A 24,023-nucleotide genomic window follows, 5' to 3' on the forward strand; every position below is an offset into this window, starting at 1 on the left:
TGTGGAGTGCAGGTTAAATTTAAAAGCAGGGAATCCGTTCTCTCTCTCTTTGTTCTGCAGATTTCTTTCAATCAGTGAAAAATAAAAGTGCAGAGTTGAGTCAGCATGGTCTGCACGGTACTGTAAGTGTTCTGGTTTCTGTTTGTTGTTGTAGTTTTGACCCATGAGGTGTCTGCAGGCTTTGGTGTCTGCAGGAGAAGCAGTCTGTATGGAGAGCAAAAGCAGGAGGAGCACATGACATCCCGGCTCCCATGGTTGTTAATGTGAGGAGGATTTCTTTCTCTCTATAAACAGATATCTGCATGAAGAGCAGCTAACAATCTGTTCTACGTCACACATTTACACTGAGACACAAATCTGCTTGATGCTGTGTCACTAAAGACAATCAGCGTTTAGACTGTAGTTTTTGTTATTGTGGACGGAGGGGGAAATAAAAACACTGAGGGTACTCTACCAATCAGAAACATTCCGCATTGCAAAGTTCATTGACCTTTGGAAAGTACTACCCCCCGAGCAGGAACCTTTCAGGGTTAGATTAACTACCCTGGTACTTAACTTGGACCCTGGTTCCTGTGGTTGAAAAGCATCTTATGTGACCTCCGTCCTTAGCGCCGTCTCTGTGAGGTATCCATGTATGACAGCAGTGCTTTAACAGTCTCAGCGCGGCTCATCAGAGTCCTGTTACTGGTCCAGTTTCGTTACCGGTCTCTCCCGGCTGTTGTCATACAAGTTGTGTTTCCTCGGTTTCCTGCGGTTCATCGTGGTCAGGTCTTTCTCGAACACCTCTCCAGAGCGCAGAGCCGACACCAGGTCATCGAACTCCCCGCTCTCCTCTTCATTCGCTCGAGCTTTCCTCGCCTTCAGCTCCCGATCTTTCTTCAGCTGCAGAACGAGAGGAAACATTTACACCATCTGACTTTTAATGTTACCAACATCCTCATAAGGTTCTGCTTATTATGCATATTTTACTTTTAATTATTGCTATTTTATATGCTCTTGTTTACTTCATACTGTTTTACACTGTCTACTTTCCTGCTGTAACACTTTCTAAATAGAGGAAAATCTTCTCTGAGACGATTAAGACCTCCAACCTGTGCGTCCATGTGCGCCCGTCTCTCCTCCTCCTCCTTGCGCCGGGCCATGTTCTCGTTGTCCTGTTTGGCCTCTGAGAACGCTGCGAGGAACGTGTCGAAGGTTCCAAAGAACTCGTCCGGCTGCATGTTGGAAACTTCTCCAAAGTGCCTCAGTGCTTTCTCAAACTGAAACCAGAGACAGGGAGGATGATACATCAGTTCCTTCTCTCTGTCCCAGCAGGGAGACAAGAACTAAGGGCTTTATGTGACCTCGACGTTTTTAAAGGTGATGAAGTTAGTGTGCTCGTGTGCTGCAGCCATCTTTGTCCACTCACCACCTCTTTGGCCTCGCTGAGTGACTCCTCTACCTCTGAGAAGCTGAAGGAGGCCACAGTGATGAACTGGCTGACCAGAGGGACAAACTTGTCTGACGAACCGGTGGAGGACTGAGCCTGCTGGTACTTCAGCTCCTGCAGACCACACAGAAACGCACAGACACAGCTTAAGGAATGTGTGGATGTTTTAACCCTGTAAAGCCTGAACCATCAAATAATTGCCAGAAAATTTGAATTATTTGAAAATGGAGTGTTTATTGGACCTTCTGACAAATAAACAAAAAAGAAATGAATTAGCAGTTTTCATATATGAGTTTTAATTTGTATCATATTTGATAAATCAGGCATTTTGGTGCAATTTAAACAAACTAAAACATATAAAAACAAACTTTTTGGCCTAGAAAATTTTGAGTTTCCTTCAAATTTTTCCCAAAGTAATTTAAAAAATATAAATTATTTTTTTCCGTATTGCACGACAAAGTCATACTTATTTTGTATCCACTACACAGCAAAAAACAAAACAATTTATTGTATATTTCTTCTCTGAATTGTTCAATTTTTGTTTAAATCAATGAGCAAAAGATAATTATTTACCAGGGAGCCATGTCAGCATTCAACCAGTCATCAATCATCATTATACAGCAGTTTGCATAATATATAAAAATACAATTAACGTTATAAATATCTCAGTTTCTCCTCTAAATGTACCTGATTATGTCATTTAAACATGTTCTTAAATAACAAAAAGACAGTATGTTGCTTGTGATGATGGAGAGGTCTCAAAAACTGATGTATCAAATATGATACGCTTGGCGTTAAAGGACACACACGTGTTATCTTTGAGTTTACTCTTCACAGGTTTCCACTCACCGACTCAACACTCTTCAGACCGGACCGCAGGTTTCCGATGTCCTTCTCCAGCTCCGTCATACTGAGGAGACGGGAGGGAGATTATTTTAATATTTAGTGGTATTTAAAGGTACAGTGTGTGATCTTTAAAATGTGTGAGCCTGTTTGTTCTTACTTGACTTTCGAAGCTATCGGCACATGCTGCAGCTCCTCGTTAAATGACACCACCTTCGGATACTTCTTCTCCAGCACCGTGATCATGTAGTGCAGCAGAGTGACGTGTCTGCAAACACACAGACGTAACATTTAGTTATCCCGCATCGATGGTTCCTCTTCTCTCCAGATTAAAGCTCCTCTCTTGTAAACACTGTATTTGTGGTGACCTGATGCAGGAAGCTGTCCTTACTTGTCAGTGCTGGACTTGGTGTCAGCGATCTTATTGAGACTGGACACTTTGAACCCGTAAGCGTTTCCTCGCTGTCCTTTGTTCATGAAGTTCCCGAAGGCCAGGACGACCTCGAGGAGCTGACACAGACTCTGGCTTTGGAGCACTTCTTGAGACGCCTGATTCAGAGCTGAAACAGGACGAGGATGGAAAAACATCAATGAAGAAAATCTGACAACTAGAGATGAACGCTCTATTCATCACTGGTGGCGTTTCTCTTTGACCTTTCTCTGGGACATTTAGGCGATAGAAGGAGTTACCTTTGATTTTGGGTTTGACATCGGCCACACGTTCAGCAAACTTCTTCTTGAAGTAGAGGGACTGCAGTCTCTGCTGGTAGTGGTTGATGCTGGAGGACAGAGAACAGACGCACAGTGAGAGGACTGAAATGAAGTTAGAGAGCGACTGGACCAGCCGGCAGAGAGGGAGCAGGACTCTGACAGGAACCAGCACAACAAGCTAGGCTACAGTTTCCTGCAGACCGAGTCAGCTCGACCCTTGACGACTAAAGGCATTTTGCCTTTATCTATTAAGTGTGGGGAGCAGAGAGCGGGGGACGACGTGCAGCAGAGGGCAGAGGCTGGGTGTCGAACCTGCAGCCGCTGCAACGAGGACTATAGCCTCTATACATGTGGTGCAAACCCAAACCACTAAGTGTGTGTGTATGTGTGTGAAAGTGAAAGTGTGTGTGTGTGTTTGGTGCCTACCCGCTCATATCGTAGAGGAAACGATCTGCCTTGGCCATACGATCCAGCTCGTGTTTGTGTTCTGCTAGCATCTCGATGTCGCTCTTCTCAGGAACAAACTTCAGCAGCTTCAATCACACGAAACTAAAGTTTATTATTCAGGATTTAAAAAAACGTTTCTGCAAATCGGACCTTAGATTTGTGTGTGTGTGTGTGTGTGTGTGTGTGTGTGTGTGTTGTGGCACCTGCTCCAGCATGTCTTTGGGTAAGTCCTCCTGGTCGTCCATGGTCATGATGGCACGACGGATCTCATCGTTGCTCAGCTTCAGCCTGAAATACAGATTTAACTCTTTTACTTCATTCACAGATTATAAAGAACACACACTCACACACACACACACACACACACACACACACACACACATATACACACACACACACACACTGACCGTGACAGCAGGATGTTACAGTTCTGCGCTCGGCGTCCATCGATCACTGACAGCTCCTTCACTTTCTTTGTGACAGAGTGATCGTCCTCTGTGTCTTTCTGTGGGTGTAAATAAGAAGTCGTTGTATTTTAATGAATCACAGTGAAACACTCTGACCCTGAGTCACTCAGGACTCATGTCGTGTGCATCATCTCACCTGAGGTTTCTGATACGCTGAGAAAATGCTCTGAAACTCCTCCAGATCCAGAACTTTGAACACCCTCAGGTCGTCGATGTTTTTCCAGATGGTTCCTTCCACCTTATTCTGAAACAAACAAACTTCATGAGGGACTATGTTCATCCATGCTCTACCTGTGAATCCTTCTTATGCCCACAGGTCCCTCATGAAGCCCCATGCAGGACCTTTATCTCCGTACCTCAGGCAGTTTGTTCCAGTTGAAGGATTTCAGAGGGTTCGACGGTCGAGGAATATTCTTCCTCTGTGCGTTTCCGAGAGGACCCCCAGGTGGAGGAGGAGGAGGAGGCGGGGCCATGCCGAAGGCTGGTGGGCCTCCTGGAGGAGGAGGCGGAGGAGGAGGAGGCGGTGGAGGTGGAGGAGACACCATGGATGAGATGGAACCAGGAGGAAGTACACCACCTGAAGGCACAGGAGGTCCGCCTGGAACACCTGAGCTCTGAGGGGATGAAGCACAAACATCTGGTTTTATTGTCTCTGTGTGTAAGAAACATGAAGGATGAATATTGAACTCTGTTTCTGGACGTACGGCGCTGAGCTGCTGCAGACGCGCCGACAGCTCCGACACTTGTTGCTTTGCAGTCTTGTGGTCGTTGCTCTCTCGCTCCAGTTTGTCCTTCATCTTGTTCAGCATGGCCATCATGTCGTCTTTCTCCTTGTTCTTCGCCTCACACTCCCTCTCTTTCTTTTCAAAACGCTGCTTTAAGTTGTGATGCTCTGCGGAGGAGAGAGGACGGGACACAGACTCACTCACAGGGCCGACGTTTACACGGCAGAGCGCTTATAAAGCACAAATGAGGGATAAATAAGAGGGCAAAGCTCTTAAAGAGTTAACTTCAGTTTATGACTCCCCAAAATAAGAGCTCATTTTAATCAGAGAGTGTGAGCTTTATGAGTCCACGAGGTATGGGGCGCCGTTTGTAAAGCTGTGCACACTGAAAATAACAGACACAATTCTCCATATTTAGCTCGAAACGTCATAAAAATGTAGAGTGAATTTTTAAAAGTCACTTTTTTTAAATCACATTGAGAGGAATCTTTGTGATCTTCTTTACATTTAAATTAGTTGTGAAAAATATATTAAGTTAAAATCACTGTTAAATCCAAATTATGAATATAAATGTAAATGTTAAATATAAATGTTGGTTGTTAAACAGAATTGACCCAAGCTAAGTTGCTATTGCTAAGTCTGTAACGCTTTGTGAAGCTTTTATTTTGGAATTTCCGCTCTGCAGTGTGAATTTGCATATTAGCTAAATATAAGGATCGCAGAGCAACATTTAACATTAAGATTTAACATTTAACATTTATATTTACATTTACTATTTATATTTATATTTATATTTAACATTTAGGCTTATATTTAACATTTATATTTATATCTAACATTTATATTATATTTATCATTTGGATTTATATTTAATATCTATGTTTATATTTAACATTTATATTTATATTTAACATTTTGATTTATATTTAACATTTTGATTTATATTTAACATTTATATTTACTTTTTATATTTATATTTAACATTTGGATTTATATTTAATATCTATATTTATATTTAACATTTATATTTAACATTTATATTAAACATTTAATATTTAGATTTACCTTTAACATTTAGATCAAACAATCAACATTTAACATTTATATTAAGCATTCATATTTAACAGTGATTTTTATATTTTTCACAACTAAATTAAATGTGAAGAGGATCACAAATATTCCTCTTAATGTGATTAAAAAAAAGTGACTTTTAAAAATTCACTCTATGAGAATTGAAGTTGTTATTTTCAGTGTTCACAACTTTACAAACAGCGTCCCACTAGGAGGAGAAACGATTAAAAATGCTGCTGGGTGAAAAGTTTTTGTTTCATTTGTTGTTGTAATACTTGTCTCAGCCACACGGGGCAGACGTGCACCGATCACACACACAGATATTCCTGTAAACGTCTCCTTCTCCTCTCAGTTTGAACACACTTCTTAAATATACTCATGTGTTTTTACCTTTCCTCATCTTATCAGCGTCTTCTTTCCATTTCTTCACCTCGTCCTCCTTCACCAGCCTGAAGACACAAACACAAAGACGAGGGGGTTGTTTGGGAGAAAAAGGCTTTCTCATCACCTCTTACCTCTTCTTCAGAGAAACCCAAAGCTCTTCTATGATTTCACATTAGCTTTAAATCACATGACATCACAGATAACTGCAGGATTTATCTTCAGGGTTAATCTGGAACAAAATGAACCCACTTTATTTCTACACAGGATCATGCAAAGTCAAGATATCAGAGGTTAGAGCCAGCTGGAGTGTCTGTATTCAGTTTACAGATGTGAACATTCAGAGTGTTGAACAGCCGGTAAGTGGATCTGCAGAGGTAGAAACTTTGCAGACTCACATGCGCACAATGTTCTTCACATTGAAGTCCTCCAGCGGGGCCACGTCGGGGTTTTCACCTTTATCCGTCTGCAGAACCAGCTGCTGGATGATCCGGTCCAACAGAACCCAGTACTGAAGAGTGGTGCTGCTCTGCTTATCTGCACACACACACACACACACACACACACACACACACACACACACACACACACACACACACACACACACACACAGAGGAGTGAAAACCAGAGGACGACAGCCATGAGACCTTTAGAGAAGGCTCAGCAGAGAGAGTCTTACAGGGCATCATGAGGCAGTGCTGCAGAGCCGACAGGAGGTGAGGGTACGCCGCCGTGTGCTTCAGGTTCCTCTTGATCAGCTCGAACATCTGACTCGCACTCTTAGTTTCTATGTGGACCTGCAGAAACGCACAAAAGAGAAATCTAATGAATCACCTCAAAACATGATGAGTCACCGGTTCCCTCATCTTAAGGAAAGAAAACAACATTTTAAAAGGTCTGAAATTCTCTGAAAGACTCACAGCATCAAACTGTTTGGACATCAGGAGCTCGTCTTCACTCCTCAACATCTCAAAGAAGTCCAGGTGTCTGCATACAACAAGGATAAACACAAATACTGAACACACATACATCTATTAAAGTCACTTCATGTCAAAGCACACATCTGTTCTCCTGATTCACTACTTTAGTACATTTCATTTAAACTTTATTGATCCCTCACTGAAGACTGACAGGTGTTAGGAACATCTTTCTCTCTTCTCTTTGACTCACAGCTCATTTATCTGCACTAAAGTCCCTTTAAAGGACTCTAAATGTCTCCATTGAGATCAGTTTAGCCAATTAACGTTTTGTTATCTCATCACAAAGATTGGATGTTTCTGCGTGTACCTGTCAAGAGTGGCGTTTTCATGAGAGTGCAGTTTATCGATGACCGGCTGGATGCCCAGCATCAGAAACTCGTAACGCAGATGGAGCCTGAACTCCAGACTGGTCTGAAAACACAAACAAAACCGGTTGTGGAAAGTTATTCATGCAGATTCAGATTCAGATTCAGATTCAGACAACTTTATTGATCCCAAGAAGGGCAATTGATTTATAGCTTACTATACAACAACCATACAACATTTAACATCTACTCAACTCATCAACAGACTGCAACTCATTCAGAACTCGGCCGCCCGGATCATCACCCGCACCAAACCATCTGACCACATCACTCCTGTTCTCATCCAACTTCACTGGCTCCCTGTACAATACCGCATCCACTACAAAAACCTTCTCCTCACCTACAAAGCTCTCCACAACCTGGCCCCCACTTACCTCTGTGACCTCCTTCATGAATACACTCCCTCCCGCTCCCTCCGCTCAACCTCTGCTGGACTTCTAACAATTCCACCGTCACGCCTCAGTCCCATGGGTGCCCGAGCCTTCAGCTGCTCAGCACCCAGACTCTGGAACTCCCTCCCCCCCACACATAAGACAGTCGGACTCCATCACATCATTCAAACCCCAACTCAAAACTCACCTGTTCAAACTGGCATATTCCCTCTAACTGGACTCTCTGCACTTCACTAGTTTTTAGTTTTAGATTTATTGCTTTTTGTTTGTTTGTTTGTTTTTATGATGTTTTAATGATGAATGTTTTTATTATCTGTAAGGTGACCTTGGGTGATTTGAAAGGCACCCAAAATAAAATGTATTATTATTATTATCTACTACACATTCATCATATATATACATGCTACAAGTCACACACCGGGTCTGCACATGGGACTAGAGGGTCTGTGGAGGACAGCAATAAGTTAATGTAATAAAATAAATAACAGTAAAATACGACAACGATTAAAAGACAATAAAATCTCTTGTCATACCAATGTTATTTAAAATGACTAAATAGACTCCCATCTGAGTTTAAAGGTGACATATCACGCTTTTTTCATCAATATATATTGGTCTAAGAGGTCCCCAAAACATGTTTTTAAAGTTTATGCTCAAAAAAACACTTTGAAATCAGATTTTGGCATGCCTGAAAAACCCTCTTCTTCAGTCCTCCTCAGAACACTCTGTTTTACCTCTGACCACGCCCCCTCAGGAAGTGGATGTGCCCTCGGCTCTCCGGCACGTTGATCTAATGTTTACATGTTGGCTGAATATACACGGCTGCTCAGAGATCACGTTACTTCAATCCTCTGAATCTGATCCAGAATCTGATCCTGACGGAGAGGCGCCTGCAGCAGGACCTTTCTGAAGGATTGGTCACAGATTTTGTGTTTCTTGTTGTTTTATGTGTCAGTATGTCGACGTGTGTCTTGGTACACAGCTACGAACATGTAGCTATGTGGCTATGCTAACTAGCGCTAGCACTTATCCATGATAAATAAAAATCATCCACTAGATCTTCAAATCTGCAGACGTGGGGAGTAAAACCGACCTCTACCAAAAAAGGCAGCAGGACCTTTCTGATGGATTGGTCACAGGTTTAGTGTTTCTTGTTGTTTTATTTGTCAGTATGTAGACGTGTGTCTTGGTACACAGCTACAGCTACGACATGTAGCTATGTGGCTATGCTAACTAGCGCTAGCACTTATCCATGATAAATAACAATCATCCACTAGATCTTCAAATCTGCAGACGTGGGGAGTAAAACCGACCTTTGTGTTTATTAAGACAGCCTACAACTAGCATGCCTCCCTCCTAAGCTCCTTGTTAGCACACGTGTGCAGGGAATGAAAAACGGAGGAGGGGTTGAGTTGTATTTTATACAGTCTATGGGCTGAACAAGCTCCGAGCTCTGACTTCCTGTTACAGACCGGATGTCGTTGTGACGTATGAAAAACACTGAAAACTGAAACGGCTCGTTTCAGCACACATTTACAGAAAGATGTAGAAATCAAAACAGGGGCAGAATGGATTTTTTTCATTCTCGGGGGGTTTGTAGACATGCCAGGGAAACATATTTCAGGTAGAGAACCATTAAAAAGTCAATTTTGCATGATATGTCACCTTTAAAAGCCTCAGCACAGAAGAGAAGGATAGAAAATAAATCAAGTACAAGGGATTAATCGATGAGGGAAGAGATAGAGGAGACAAAGGAAGCCGTTCTGGAAGGATTGAGTTTTAAATTGTTTAACGGGGACGTCAGAAGAGCAGCCAGCAGACTATACTAAACGGAGCATCGTGTGAGGAACGCAGCGTCCCCAGAAAAGATTAGGGACACGTGAATCTGGACTCTGTGTTTAGAAATCTTTGCGATGTGTGGACACAGTTTCATAAACTCCAGAGCCTCTCCAGAAACTCTGAGAACCAATCAGATGATTTAGATGTTGCCAGAGTTTCACAACCTGGCTTTCAGTGTTAGTGTGATTAGCTGCAGTTTTAGACTACGGTAGTGTAACCTCCTCCCACAGCTCCACAGTATTCATATCTTTCATATCTTTCATATGCTCTTCTTTCTGTCAGTGTATCTCAGTAAACAGGTAACAGGTTTAGATACTTTCATTGCATGTATTACAGGGAAATGGTACCAACATATTCACATGTTTTCAACTCGCTATAAGTTCCTCTGCTGCTTCATCACTCTGTCTTGGTGTCTCCTTTGTCCACGCTGTCACTTCTGTGTAATGTTTATGCACCCTAGAAAACACTGCAGCCAAGCGCTTTCAGAAGAGACGACTGGACTGTGCGTGCTCAATTAAAGCTCCAGAAATACACATTTATACTAAAGATAAAGTCAAGCTGCACAAAGCAAAACTTCTGTTTCTGATGTTCTGCATCTCCAACAAAATAAACGTGTGTGTGTGTGTTAAGGAAAGAAGGAGGAACCACTGAGATCAGCTGATTCTGTGACAGAGGAAACATCAGAGAGACGGGCGGACTCACCTCTCCTGCTCCTTTGCTGAGCACGGCGTTGATGAAGGACATGATGGCCGTCTTCAGATTCACTTCTTCTCTGTATCGCCCGGTGGATCTGTCCAGGTCTGTCACCAGAGTCTGCACACAGGACACAAAATGCTCATGTTTGTACACGTGTGTGAATCATGTTTGTGTCTTTGACGTTTGAGAAACTCGATCATCTTTTCGTCCTCGCGAGTCTCACAGAAATGAAGGAGCTGACCTGAAAGCGAGTCCTCTCTGCAGCAAACGTCTGGTAGTGCAGCATGGCTTCCAGGACTTTCTTGTGACCTCCAGGAACCAAACATACGGCCCCGAGGATCTCCAGCACGGCAATCTGAAGAGAGAAGAAGAAAAGCTGATGAGAAGGTTTGAAGTTCCTGTGACGACACAGCGGGATGCTAACGGTTCTGTGCTAGCTGAGAAGCTAACAGACCTGACAGCTCGGGTAGTTTCTGTGTACCTTCGTTTTGATGTTCTCCGTGGCGAGACTCTGAGCGATGATGTTGATGCTCTCACAGTGACCCAGCACGTGAGCTCTGCCCTGAGAGTTGTTCATCAGAGCTTTGATGCAGCCGATCAGCGTCGTGTGGACCTGAGACTCGGTGGTCTCGTAGTCCATCGTCTTCAGGAAATTCAGGATGCAAGAGAGGCCGTCCAGCTCGATGAACCGCGTCACAAACCTGGAGGAGGGGAATCCAGAAGGGAAGGTTAGAGTTACTCTACTTTTTAAAATCAGGGTGCCTGACTGAGCGTGGATCGTACCTCATCGGCTGAGTCCTCAGGGCTGTCTTCAAACCCTCCACGATCTTATGTCTTCCCTGCTCGTCTTCGTCTGCGAGGGCCAGCAGAGTCCTCCTCTGAGAGAAAGATGAGCATGACACAAAATAACAACAAACATTTATCACAATCTTCCTGAACAAATGAACCCAGCAGAACATCTGAACAAACTGTGAGCGTGAGGATGAAGAGATGGAGAGTGACTCACAGCAGCCATGGTCCGGAGCTGGTCGATATAATACTCCGGCCACCGGGTCGCTCCTTTATTCTCCTCTGCTTCCTTTAATGCACAGAATGAATAAGGACACACGTATGTCAGGGTTTGGTTATATAACACAAAGGACAAGTAGTTACGATCATCAGTGTCTTTGGTGGAAGCTACAGATCAGTGTGCTGCTGTGGTTCCTCACCATCTTCTTACTACAGTAGATCTGCCATTTCTTCTCCGCTGGCAGAGCAAACATGGCAGCTTTGTGCTCCTCCGTCAGGTCCAGCTCATCCTGAAACAGAACGAAGCAAAGAATGAGAAGATGAATGAGTTCACAGGCGAGAGGAAACTAAATCTGAGGTGGATGTGTTAAAAAAAAGCTGCAGTTCTTCAAACGTCCACTAGAGGCTGGCTCCAAAAGTGAGTCGCACCTCATTAGACCTCATGTTAAATAAACAAGTTGACAGCTCTGCTCTTTTTAACTCACAGTTTTTTTTATTTTCTCAAGTCAGATATATCTGATACATTAACGGCCAACCATAGGAAATATTTTGTTTTGATTCTAATTTTGATAATCACATTTTATCAACTCAACAAGTGCAGCAAGGATTCCCAGAGGAGGAAAAAACACAACAGATCTTATAAATCACCTGGAGACTCGTCATCACTACAAAGATGTTGTTAAGGAGCATGAGTACCGTCATGCCTGAACAAGAGGCTTTTGAAAACTGCAGAAAGTTTGTCAGAGGCGTCCAAAGGCAAAGCAATTAATCACACAATCAAAGGAGAAGCTGGAGCAGTAGCCCGGAGGTTTGATTCCTTCCTCGGCTTCGTGTCTTCACCTGATTCTAAAAGTTGGAGTCAGCATTTCAAACGTGTGTTTCACAACATCTCTGCAGAAACTGATGAGTGACGACCTCTGAGACTACAGTCCATGTTCCAGTTCAGGACCACAGAGTCTGGTCTGGTACTCACCACCAGCTCCTCGAACATGGAGTCCAGCTCCTGAGGGGGGGGCATGGGCAGGGTGGACTCCAGGACAGCCATAGTGTTGGCGTTGTTGTGGACGTAGGTAATATCCGGTGGGTCACTTCCATTGAAGCAGCAGGAAAACAGGGAGGACAGGCTCCGCCCCTCGGGCTGCTTCAGCCGGGACGCCATGTTTACGGCAGGAATGTCACCAGAACTGTTGACTGAAGAGAAAAATATAAAATCATTCACATGCAAGGAACTGAAGACCGATGACAGGAACTCCTGAGGTTACAGATCTTAAAAAACAAGCCAGGATCCTCCAGAGTACCATGCCACTCACCTTCACAGCCTGGACTCCTTCACTGAGAGGATGACTTTAAACATTTCAATGAGTTTTAAAAATACTTGACTTTGATTGGTCAAAACTTGTAAACAGCTCAGTAGCAAAAGTGATGCCAGGAACAACCTGATCAAGAATTCAAGTTAAAATAAATCAGATTAAATGAGTAATCAGAGATCCACCTGCAGAACATACTTCACCGAACGCATATTATTAAGAGTCTTAACATACATGAGAGCTGGAGCTCTGAGCACGCTTCAATCTCTGAGGACATAAGTTATGATCACCTGATGAAATGCAGAGATCTCAAAAAACAAACATAAATGATTCTTTATCAGGAAAGCAGGAAGTGTACAGATACATGTCCACAGACTCCTCTTAAACACTTCCTTCCTCTTCAACTCTGATATGAAATCATTTTTCATTCACTCACACACCCATCAAACACACTCTGCAGGCTGCACAAACACACATTTATCAGGGTGTGAGGAGACGACAGCAGGTCTTGTTCGCCCGGCTGAGTCACGAGGTGTGGCTCCGTGCACCGCAGTCCTGTGCGATCATTTATGGAAGGTTTTTGATTTATGAAAACAGCGCTTTGGTATGTTGCGGCTCAGACATAGTTTCAGGCCACGTACTGAAGTTTTGGTCATGAGGTGAGTTCTGATTTTGCAACGTCAGACTCTTAACAAACACGGATTGTTCTCCAGTAACAGAGCTGAGAAACACACCGTGCATTTTGTGATAGGTCACATCATGTGGTTTCTATTAAGGTCATTTATACACAGCGTCCATGATTTCCAAAAAGAATGTCAGATTTTGATTCATCAGACCACAGGACAGTTTTCCACTTCCCCTCAGTCCATCTTAAACAGGCTCAGGTCCAGAGAAGTCCCTTATCTGGATCATGTTTATATATGGTTTCCTCTTTGCATGGTTCAGTTTTAACCTGCTTATGTGGATGCAGTGACTTCCACTACAGAGTCATGTCTGTTTTTAATGCAGTGATTTCCACTACAGAGTCACGTCTGTTATTACTGCAGTGACTTCCACTACAGAGTCATGTCTGTTTTTAATGCAGTGACTTCCACTACAGAGTCATGTCTGTTTTTAATGCAGTGACTTCCACTACAGAGTCATGTCTGTTATTACTGCAGTGACTTCCACTACAGAGTCATGTCTGTTTTTAATGCAGTGACTTCCACTACAGAGTCATGTCTGTTTTTAATGCAGTGACTTCCACTACAGAGTCATGTCTGTTTTTAATGCAGTGACTTCCACTACAGAGTCATGTCTGTTTTGAATGCAGTGACTTCCACTACAGAGTCATGTCTGTTTTTAATGCAGTGAACTCCACTACAGAGTCATGTCTGTTTATTAAAGCAGTAACTTCCACTACAGAGTCATGTCTGTTTTAAATGCTGTGACTTCCACTACAGAGTCATGTCTGTTATTACTGCAGTGACTTCCACTACAGAGTCATGTCTGTTTTTAATGCAGTGACTTCCACTACAGAGTCATGTCTGTTATTACTGCAGTGACTTCCACTACAGAGTCATGTCTGTTATTAATGCAGTGACTTCCACCACAGTCATGTCTGTTTTTAATGTAGTGACTTCCACTACAGAGTCATGTCTGTTTTTAATGCAGTGATTTCCACTAAAGAGTCATGTCTGTTTTTAATGCAGTGACTTCCACTACAGAGTCCTGTCTGTTTTTAATGCAGTGAACTCCACTACAGAGTCATGACTGTTTTTAATGCAGTGACTTCCACTACAGAGTCATGTCTGTGTTTAATGCTGTGACTGCCACTACAGAGTCATGTCTGTTTTTAATGCATTGACTTCCACTGCAGAGTCATGTCTGTGTTTAATGCAGTGAATTCCACTACAGAGTCATGTCTGTTTTTAATGCAGTGACTTCCACTACAGAGCCATGTCTGTTTTTAATGCAGTGACTTCCACTCCAGAGTCATGTCTGTTTTTAATGCAGTGACTTCCACTACAGAGTCATGTCTGTTTTTAATGCAGTGACTGCCACTACAGAGTCATGTCTTTGTTTAATGCAGTGACTTCCACTACAGAGTCATGTCTGTTTTGAATGCAGTGACGTCCACTACAGAGTCATGTCTGTTTTTAATGCAGTGACTTCCACTACAGAGTCATGTCTGTTTTGAATGCAGTGACTTCCACTACAGTCATGTCTGTTTTTAATGTAGTGACTTCCACTACAGAGTCATGTCTGTTTTTAATGCAGTGACTTCCACTACAGAGTCATGTCTGTTTTTAATGCAGTGACTTCCACTACAGAGTCATGTCTGTTTTTAATGTAGTGAATTCCACTACAGAGTCATGTCTGTTTTTAATGCAGTGACTTCCACTGCAGAGTCATGTCTTTTTTTAATGCAGTGACTTCCACTACAAAGTCATGTCTGTTCTAAATGCAGTGACTTCCACTACAGAGTCATGTCTGTTTTTAATGCAGTGACTTCCACTACAGAGCCATGTCTGTTTTTAATGCAGTGACTTCCACTACAGAGTCATGTCTGTGTTTAATGCAGTGAATTCCACTACAGAGTCATGTCTGTTTTAAATGCAGTGACTTCCACTGCAGAGTCATGTCTGTAGTAGAGACCAGATTAGTGCTGAGGTGAGACTGGACTGACAGGCGGCTCAGGGGCCACAGGGTGGTAATGTCAAGTATTCACACATCAGCTGATCAGACACGCCCTTTACTACAGCTATCAGCGAAGATCAGACAACCAAGAGAACATCTCTGTGAGGCCGAAGAAGAAGCTACTCGCCTGATGAGCTACTGGACCCCAACCGTCACATCCCCCCTCTGCCAGTTGACCCTGTGGTAAAAACGCTAGTGTGGTCTCAGGCTGGTCTTGAGAGTGGGGAAATAATGAAAGTTAGCGGGCACATATGTGAGAACAGCCTGAGGAGCTAAGGTTAAGACTGTTCTTGTGTGAAGACGCCATTGCACTCAGAAACATGCAGTCTCTGTGCAGGTGTGTAGCTCTCTCGGGTACCTCCTGTAATCGCCAACCAGCCAGCTCTCCTACGGTAGTTGAGCTCGGCCTACTGTAGCAAAGACTCCTTTTGACTTTTTTTGATGTATTCTATTACTTTGGAGTTCCTTTATTTATTTATTTATTTATTTATTAATTAATTAATTAATTTATTTTTTGTAATATATACACATATATTTATGTATATTTTTTTCTTTTCGTTGTAGCTTTGTTAAGAAAAGTTGGGGAGAACGGGGTTGGTTGTCACACGGGTTGGTTGGCACACTCGTTATATCTCGCCACCAGAGGGCGCTGTATCTCAAATTGGGGTATGGATATTTCCAGAATTAGAATCAGAGCTCACCTACATAGTCTTCTCTGGAGTAAGACAGATGAACTTGAGGTGAGAGGACTTTTTGTGTTTTTCATGTCAAATTGTAAATATTCAGCTCCTCAGTATTTTTCTTCTAGGCTTTTAAACGATGGGTTTATAACAAAACAAGTGTCACCCTTACAAAGTGTGAGGGGAAAGCTATAGTTTAGATTTGTATTAGCTAGCTAAGTAGTTGTTAGATGGTTGTTAGCCTTGATGCTAGCAAAAAATTCCAGTTGGGGTTGGTCGTCACATTCTCTTTGGGGTTGGTCGTCACATGTAACAACCAACCCCTATGTTGGCAAAATCATGCATGGTGAAATGAGTTGGAGTGTGCAGACCCTACATTTGCCATCACTGTAACTCAGACAGTGACTGCATGTAGCCTAGTTGAGTAGTCCGTTATTGTTCGGCCTATTTGTTTTGAGTGTCTTTGATAATTAATTGCCTCTTTGTTACAATGAGTTGGAAAATGAGAGGGATACACATTTCAAGTCAACACCTTAAGCTTCAATTTAATGTAGGAATGACTATTGAAAGATGTTTTGATAATAAGCAATCAACAAAACAGTAAAAAGTGTGAAAACCAACCTCATTCTCCCCTACTATAGAAATAAACATTATTCTTATCAGAGTTTGTAATTTGAGCTCCTCTAACTTTAGGAATAAATGAATTCCGGGTATAAAGAGCTGAGATAACTGATGTTTATTCACTGCCTCTGCCACTTCAATGTCTTTTACATAACACAGCGTCGATGTTTGCTGCAGGAATCTAATCAGCTGAGTGTGTGAACATGTGTGTGTTCATGTTGTGTATGGGTCGATGGCGGGCTCATTGTTTGTACAGACACTCAGATGAACCAGCGAGCGCAGAGTTCGCTGGGTTTAATCAATACTTATCGAGCCGTGCATGTTTTCTCCTGCACACTGAGGTCAAAGGTCAGTGTCAGCTGCAGAACAGGCAGCTGGAGCCGGAGGGGGTTCGCACTCACTCAAGGACGAGCCGGGCGGTGAATGTTTGCCTTTCCCATCATGAGTACGGGCTGCAGTACTCGAATATCTTAGTGATCGAGTATTTTATTGATTAATGATGTAATAGAAAAATAAACGTTGCATGCTCAGAAATCGAGCAGTCCATCGATTATTCTGGCGAGTAATCAGAGAAGAAATGTTGCACGCTCTGAACGTTATTGTCATTATATGTAATTAAATGCTGTAACAATGCAAATTCCTTGCAGCAGTAATGTTAAAGGGTTATCTAAATAATTATGCTTAAAGTTCATTAGACTGACTGATGCACATTTACCTATCATTCATGCCACCCCATCTTCAAAGTCTGGACACCCCCCTGCACAGCGGCGCACAGCTAACAGAGGGAACTGAACGCTAACAGGCTTCAACGAAAGCTGCAGGAAACCCTCCTCTGTTGATTTTTAAAGAATTAGAGGAAAACAAAATCAAGCCGAGCGTTGCAGGTTTGACGTCAGTCCCACGATAAGTCCAGCCACGTCGCTTATGTGCATGCCTCGGCTCAAACTGTGTGAATGTCAGCGACAGTGGAGGCGATCTTTTTGGCCTCAAAGCTCTGTGCAGGAATGAAGTGACGCTGTTTGTTCTGTTTACAGTTAAAGGTAAGAGCTCACTGAAAACCTTGGGCTGATGTTTCCACCTGAAGACTTAAAGAACACTTTTAGGTGCTGACGTTTATCATCGTCTTACTTTCTCTCCTGTCTTCTTTCTTCTTATCTTATTATTGCAGCTTTTCTTTATTTGACTGTTTATTAACTTCTTACTCTCCTCATTGTCTTTTATTGCTTTTTAATCATGCATCCATTCACAGCCGACGTCGTCAGAAATATGCACACGCACTTTCACAACTGACGAGGCGATGTGCTCCGATCGTCCAGATGAATTGATATTACGACAGAGGACTTAACATACTTAGCATCACCGGTGTTACAGTTTAAATGGTGACCCTGTAATCCTACGCTGCTTTTCTGTCTGGCAGAGCATCGTTTATGAGAATCACCACAGAGCTCAGGATGAAACTCCAGCTCCAACTTCAACATAATACGCTCGGATACAAGGCTCGGAGTCTGCATAGCTTCCTGTGCACAAACAGGCAGAGACAGCAGATGTATGGGGAACTGGCGATATGATATCACACTGCTGACGAGTGTTGCAGAGTGACGCGACACTCCAACGCAGGCGTGTTTACTGCTCCCGACCTGAAGAGTCCACGCAGGGTAATGAGCCATGCTGAATGAAGGAACGTCCTCAGGTTGGGGAACAACAGTTTTACGCTTACAGGAGCTGAATGAAACAGAGAGAGCACCTCAACTGGAACTCCTGAGAAGTGTAAACACTGTCACATTACCCAGGGATCCCTGGACGTCAGAGAGTATAATAAATAAAGGTATGATAAATGGACGTAGTCTCCGTGATGTCGTCCATCTGTTCCTGAAGCCCTATTTTGGAGCCGATCGTTGGCGTGTGCCATTTTGGAAATGCTGACCTCAACCTAACTTCTGTAGAGCTAGTGTGGGGGAAGGGGCGGGCCTTTAGCCTCCTCGCTTACAGCTACAGGGTGCCCGCCTGTCAATCAAGTCAGCTGTCCCTCAAATGAAAAGTAGAGATCATCTCCTTGAATGGGTGTGTATGTGGTTTCAGGTGTTTCTGCAGCCAGCTTCTAGTGGACACTCGAGGAACTGCAGTTTTGAACACTTCCAGAGGTTGCTGCTTGGTTTAATCCAAACGATGAAGCCCATGTGGAAGTGTTATAAACTGCAGTTCATCAAGAATCTGCATGAGGCTGGCTGCAGAAACACCAGAAACCACATACACACCAATTCAAAAAAGACGATCTTTGCAGCATTAATAAACGTGTTTACAGCCTGGTTCAAAAAACGGCTTGGTGATTTTTTTTCTAATGCGACGGATCAGAAGATATTAAGATTAGGAGTTTTTGCCCAAATAAGGACATGACTGACGTGACTCCCGGTCGGGAACACATAGCTGTTGGCTAGGAGGCTCAAACTCCGCCCCTTTACATCACACTCTGCCTGGTTAAGTTCCACATTTCCAATATGGCTGCCGCCGTCGATTGGCTTCAAAACAGCTCTCAGGAACAGATGGGTGACGTCACGGATACTACGTCCATATTTTTTACAGTCTATGGTTTAACCCTCATGAACGCACGGGTAATGCCATTAAACAGCACAGTTTGGTCTTGTTCAGGGACCGAGACTTAAAGGTAAAGTGGTCAGGGAGGGGGGTAGCGCTTGCAGGGTGCTAGAAAGAGCTTCACATCTGCATGGACGCTGTGCATCGCTGAATGTAATGGAAGTCTTTACGCAGGAACAGTTTAAACCTTCTTCAGAAACACTCAGCATCTTATAAAAGTTATATTCTGGATATTACAGCCCTGCAATGAGGACCATTGCACGTGAGGTAACATCTCTGGAGAAGTCCACATCGACTGTTGGAGTCTCGAAGCCCGGTCACCTCATGAGACCTCTGTGCTCCTACGACTCCAGCAGAATAACTCTGCATGCATGAACTCACCATTGTGTCTCCCTTTAGCACTTCTACAGGTGTGACTGTAACATCACACACAACTTCAGTCTCCCTTCTGTTCCACATGTTTACAGAAACCGAAATATTCCTCCTCTCCTCCTTCTCTTTCCCCTCTGTGTTTTTCAGCAAGCAGAAACTAGCTCATTCACAAACACAGCAACATGCAAACAGCGGGTCTTCATCCTGTGTGTGTTTGTGTGTGTGTGTGTGTGTGTGTGTGTGTGTGTGTGTGTGTGTGTGTGTGTGCTTCCTACCTGTGTGCTCCTCTTCTATGTGATGCAGTGGGAGGCCATGTTGCCGTCAGGTGTCAGACGAACATCTGCAGCAGAGCTCGTTCACTCTGCCGTCTGCTCCACATCCAACATCATCTTGTTTTTACAGCTTGTGTCTATCCTGAATCTCAAAGACTCATTTTTACATTTTTATATCCTTCAGAAAATATAAATAGATACATGGAGGAAGTTAAAGCGAGAAAACAAAAAGGCTGGAATGATACTCAAGCTCCAAAAACAAAGATTGAACTCTTTGAGCTGAGAAGACAAAAACAGAAATAAAGAAATATGTAACTGGAATAACTTTTCTGAACTTTCTAAAGAGTTAAAGTTAAACTGCAAATGTTCCAAAGAGAGTCCACGTTCATAATCCACACGAGGAAGACTTCCCCACAAAGCCTCTTCGTCCTCAAAGTTTCACTGAAACTTTCAGAGAATAAAATCCTGTCGTTTCCTCTTCACCTCTCTCCTGTTGTTGTTTTCTGCCTCAGCGTTCCCCGTCTTCTCTTTTCCGTGTGAACTGATCAATAGAGCTGATCAGTGTGTGTGACAGAGTGTGTGTGTGAGAGTGTGTGTGTAAGGCAGAGAAACTGACAGATGAGCCTGAGTGAGTGTTCAGTATGTGGAGAGAGCAGAACACACACGACTGCATTCCTGTTGGAGGCAGTCACACCCAGACCTCACCCACTGTTCTGTGCGTGTGTGTGTGTGTGTGTGCGTGTCTGCATGTGTGTGTGTGTGTGAGAGAGAGAGAGAGAGAGAGAGAGAGAGAGAGAGAGAGAGAGAGAGAGAGAGAGAGAGAGGTCAGACTGTGGTTGGCTGAACAGTTTATTTCTGCATGTTGCCTCTGAACTTATTTTAGAATGTGTGATTGATTCAAAGGTTCCTCCAAACAAAACCTCATGTGATGGAAGTTTAACACACACACACACACACACACACACACACACACAGTAGTGATTCACAGACTCTGCCGTGCAGAACTACCAGAGGTGTCCTCTAGAGGGCGCACCTGAGAGCTCAGGCTGCAGGTGGACAGGACGAGGGACGAGAAGTCAGAGTCGAGTCTCGAGTTCTCGATGTCCAAGTCACCAGAAAAGAGTCTGAAGCGAGTCCCCGTTACCTGAAGATTTATAAGGAGTGGACTCTGACTCACCAAACATCCTGCACCGTTAGCGAGCAGCTTTCCAACATTTACTAACGTTTCTGTGTGCATGCTGGACGTTTGTTAAAGTCTGAACGTGTCCCCATCCTTCTTCCTGCACTTGCATTTAATATAAAACTCTCCGTCCTGACAGGGTCTGTTGCTTTCATGCGTAGGAGTGTTGCACCGTTAAGATGCGTTCAAACATGCACTAAACTCCTGAAATATTCTGTGGGCTGCAGGTGTGAACGCAATAAGCGACTAGCTTCTGTAGAAATGTTCACTCTGGCTTTAACTAAGATTTTTCCTGACAGACATTTCCACATGAGGTTTGGGTGAGCTGGTATGAGAACGAGAGTAAAGCTCGTCATGAATAAATGAGCACAATGATGCCTGGATCAGAACACTGGCTCAACCAGACAAGGGACTGAAAAGCAATTTCATAGATATAAACATCTAGATGCACCTCATGCCGTCTAACATGGGACCTCCATCAAATCCGTGTCTGGTCCGTCCCCATTTCAACACGGAGCAGGACCGCTGGACAGCTGGAGTCATGTGACCGAGGTTTTCCCGCGGTAATCACTGAATCAAGGATTCTCCTCCTCCTCTCCTCATCCATGTTGTCTTTCTGGTCCTCTGAAAACCTCTGACCTGTTGACTCCAGGTCTGGCTCCGCTCATCATGACGGTTTGTTGTTGTAGTTAAGTGAAATACGATCTGGTGATAACACAGTGTTTTATTCTGAAAATTAACCAGATGTTTTAATTTTGTTTTGGTGCCTGACTTCCTGTCCTGCTCCATCTGCTCTGTTGAGATTGATGCATCGTGCTCCGGCATCCAGCACAAATAGAAGTCTTGTGTATCTGATCCGGAGAGTGGATCCAGAGGAAGTTAACACACTGAGTAAAATGGAAACCTATCAGATCCGGTGCCTTGATGGATCGGAGACGGACTGGACACGGATCTTGTGGAATTTGGCCGTAAGACATGCATTCATCAGGAGGCGTGGCTCCTCCTCTTCAATATGGCAGCCGCCCTGACGTATTTCACCCGTGAGCAGCAGCGGTTGAGTCAGCATCTACGTGTTTATATCTGTGATAACATTTTAAACTTTACGCCGCGGCTTCTGTGGTTTACTTTTGATGTCATGATCTGCTTCCCCTCGTCCACCAGGGAGGACTTCACGCTGTGAGAACAAGTAACTGTGGAAGATCAGAGCTCGGGAAAACTTCTAGAAAGTTTCAGGAGTTGATGTGAGAGAGTCCCAAAGGAAAGGCTGTCTGACATCAAGGTGCAACAATGCATACAACCTGATCAACATCACTTTAACAAAACCTGAGCCGTCCCTTCAGATAGAAACTGACTGACAGACCGTGAACGAGCCGATCTAACACACACTGACAGGTGATCAGGTGATGAGGTGAGCGTACCTGTCTGATGATCCTGGGATGACCTCCACAGACTCCTGTGGGTGTTTTCCACTCTGATCGCAGCGTTTCCTCCTTCAGGTCGATCCCCATTCAGACAGAATGTGATTGTGGAGGAAAGGTGTTACTGATGACTCACGGTCTCTCAGGTGTGGAGAGAAGAAAACAGCTGATGACTGATGAGGCTGATGGAAGTCACAACAACTGATAACAATGAGAGGAAATGCAGAATGATTACTGTCATGCTTTAAATCTGAAGATGTCACGTGATGATATGAACTTTAATAAAACTGGAAAATGTATAAATTCAGACACCTACTAATGTGTGTGTGTGTGTGTGTGTGTTGTGTCTGACTGTAAAGGTTGTCTGATTATAATAACTATCATTTACAGTTTGCCTTTTGTTGCATCATCATCCAACGTCATGAGAGTGCTATGAATACCTGATGATTCACATCTACTCCCTCTGTGTGTGTGTGTGTGTGTGTGTGTGTGTGTGTGTGTGTGTGTGTGTGTGTGTGTGTGTGTGTGTGTGTGTGTGTGTGTGTGTGTGTAATGAAGCCAGGTGACATTCCGGCGTGCACGCTCGTCTGTAGCAGGCTGTTTGTTCTTTTGTCTGCAGAGTTATCCTGATGTGAGCGTTCAGGTGAAGCTCGTCATGAGTGAAGCTGTCACACTAACAGTTTGTTTGAAACCACGCTCACCTGCGCAGGTGACATCCTGTCAGGGTTAATGAGCTGGAAATGCAACAAAAACACCTGCAGCACCTGCAGCTGCTGCAAACACCTCATCAACGTTCAAACCGAGAGAAGGAAGGAGAGAGAGAGAGAGATAGAGAGAGAGAGAGAGAGAGAGAGAGATAGAGAGAGAGGCTCAGCTCCTCCAACAGGCTTCAGGATCGCCCTCACTCAATCCAGACCAACCAAATGATAGAGCGACAGAGAGAGGACTGTAAACAGACCGTACACGGAGGCCCACTACCTGATCACCGTGACTGATCCCACACTGAGGGAGAGCTTAACCAGGTATAGACTCAGGCAGACACAGACACACCTGGCTGCCCCAAGAGGACAGACTGTGTCAGCTCTGTCCACACAGACAGATGGAGACAGAGACACACTTCCTGCTCCACTGCAGCAGGTATGAAGGTGTGGACAGAGGTGTGAAGAGTCAGGGACTTTAATTCTCTCTCTGATCCAGATCAAATGAAACATGTGTTGGGAGGAGTCATTGTCAGCAGCAGAGACGCAGCAAGGTATGTCCACCTCTGTCACAGCCTGAGAGACAGCCTGCAGCCCACCTGACAGATGTTCTCCTCTGAGCCCACAATCCTGATACACAGACTGGGCATTTATTTACTTTGTTTTGTCCTTTTATTTTTGTTATTTCTTATTATTGTTGTTGCTGTTGTTATTTTAAATCAGTTAACGATTATAATTATCTATCATTTCTTTATATATATGTTTATTTTGTTTCAGACTTTTGTTTTTGATCTAGCTGTGACCTGATAATATATTTTATTATATGTATGTGTATTATTTGATGCAATTT

The 24,023-nt window shown here is 43.6% G+C and overlaps 2 protein-coding genes across 4 annotated transcripts in view; one reads left to right on the top strand and one right to left on the bottom strand.

The window, feature by feature from the left end:
* LOC117806222 (NLR family CARD domain-containing protein 3-like) overlaps nt 1-24,023 on the top strand; it is a 435,740-nt gene that overhangs the window by 321,650 nt on the left and 90,067 nt on the right. The gene's annotated exons all lie outside the window — the stretch shown is intronic.
* Nucleotides 396-22,544, bottom strand: LOC117806224 (disheveled-associated activator of morphogenesis 1-like). Its single transcript, XM_034675038.1, has 26 exons — nt 22,476-22,544; nt 12,328-12,545; nt 11,555-11,644; nt 11,353-11,424; nt 11,130-11,224; nt 10,828-11,047; nt 10,588-10,701; nt 10,353-10,463; nt 7,362-7,465; nt 6,995-7,061; nt 6,754-6,871; nt 6,473-6,611; nt 6,084-6,142; nt 4,602-4,789; nt 4,254-4,511; nt 4,034-4,141; nt 3,838-3,935; nt 3,634-3,718; nt 3,410-3,516; nt 2,963-3,051; nt 2,664-2,832; nt 2,433-2,540; nt 2,279-2,339; nt 1,409-1,543; nt 1,092-1,259; nt 396-882 (listed from the first exon to the last, which is right to left on the bottom strand). The coding sequence occupies exons 2-26, from the start codon at nt 12,511-12,513 to the stop codon at nt 682-684; spliced, it is 3,150 nt and encodes a 1,049-aa protein (XP_034530929.1). The 5' UTR covers nt 12,514-12,545; nt 22,476-22,544; the 3' UTR covers nt 396-681.

This window comes from Notolabrus celidotus, chromosome 22, assembly GCF_009762535.1.
Source record: "Notolabrus celidotus isolate fNotCel1 chromosome 22, fNotCel1.pri, whole genome shotgun sequence".
Classification (NCBI taxonomy): Eukaryota; Metazoa; Chordata; class Actinopteri; order Labriformes; family Labridae; genus Notolabrus; species Notolabrus celidotus.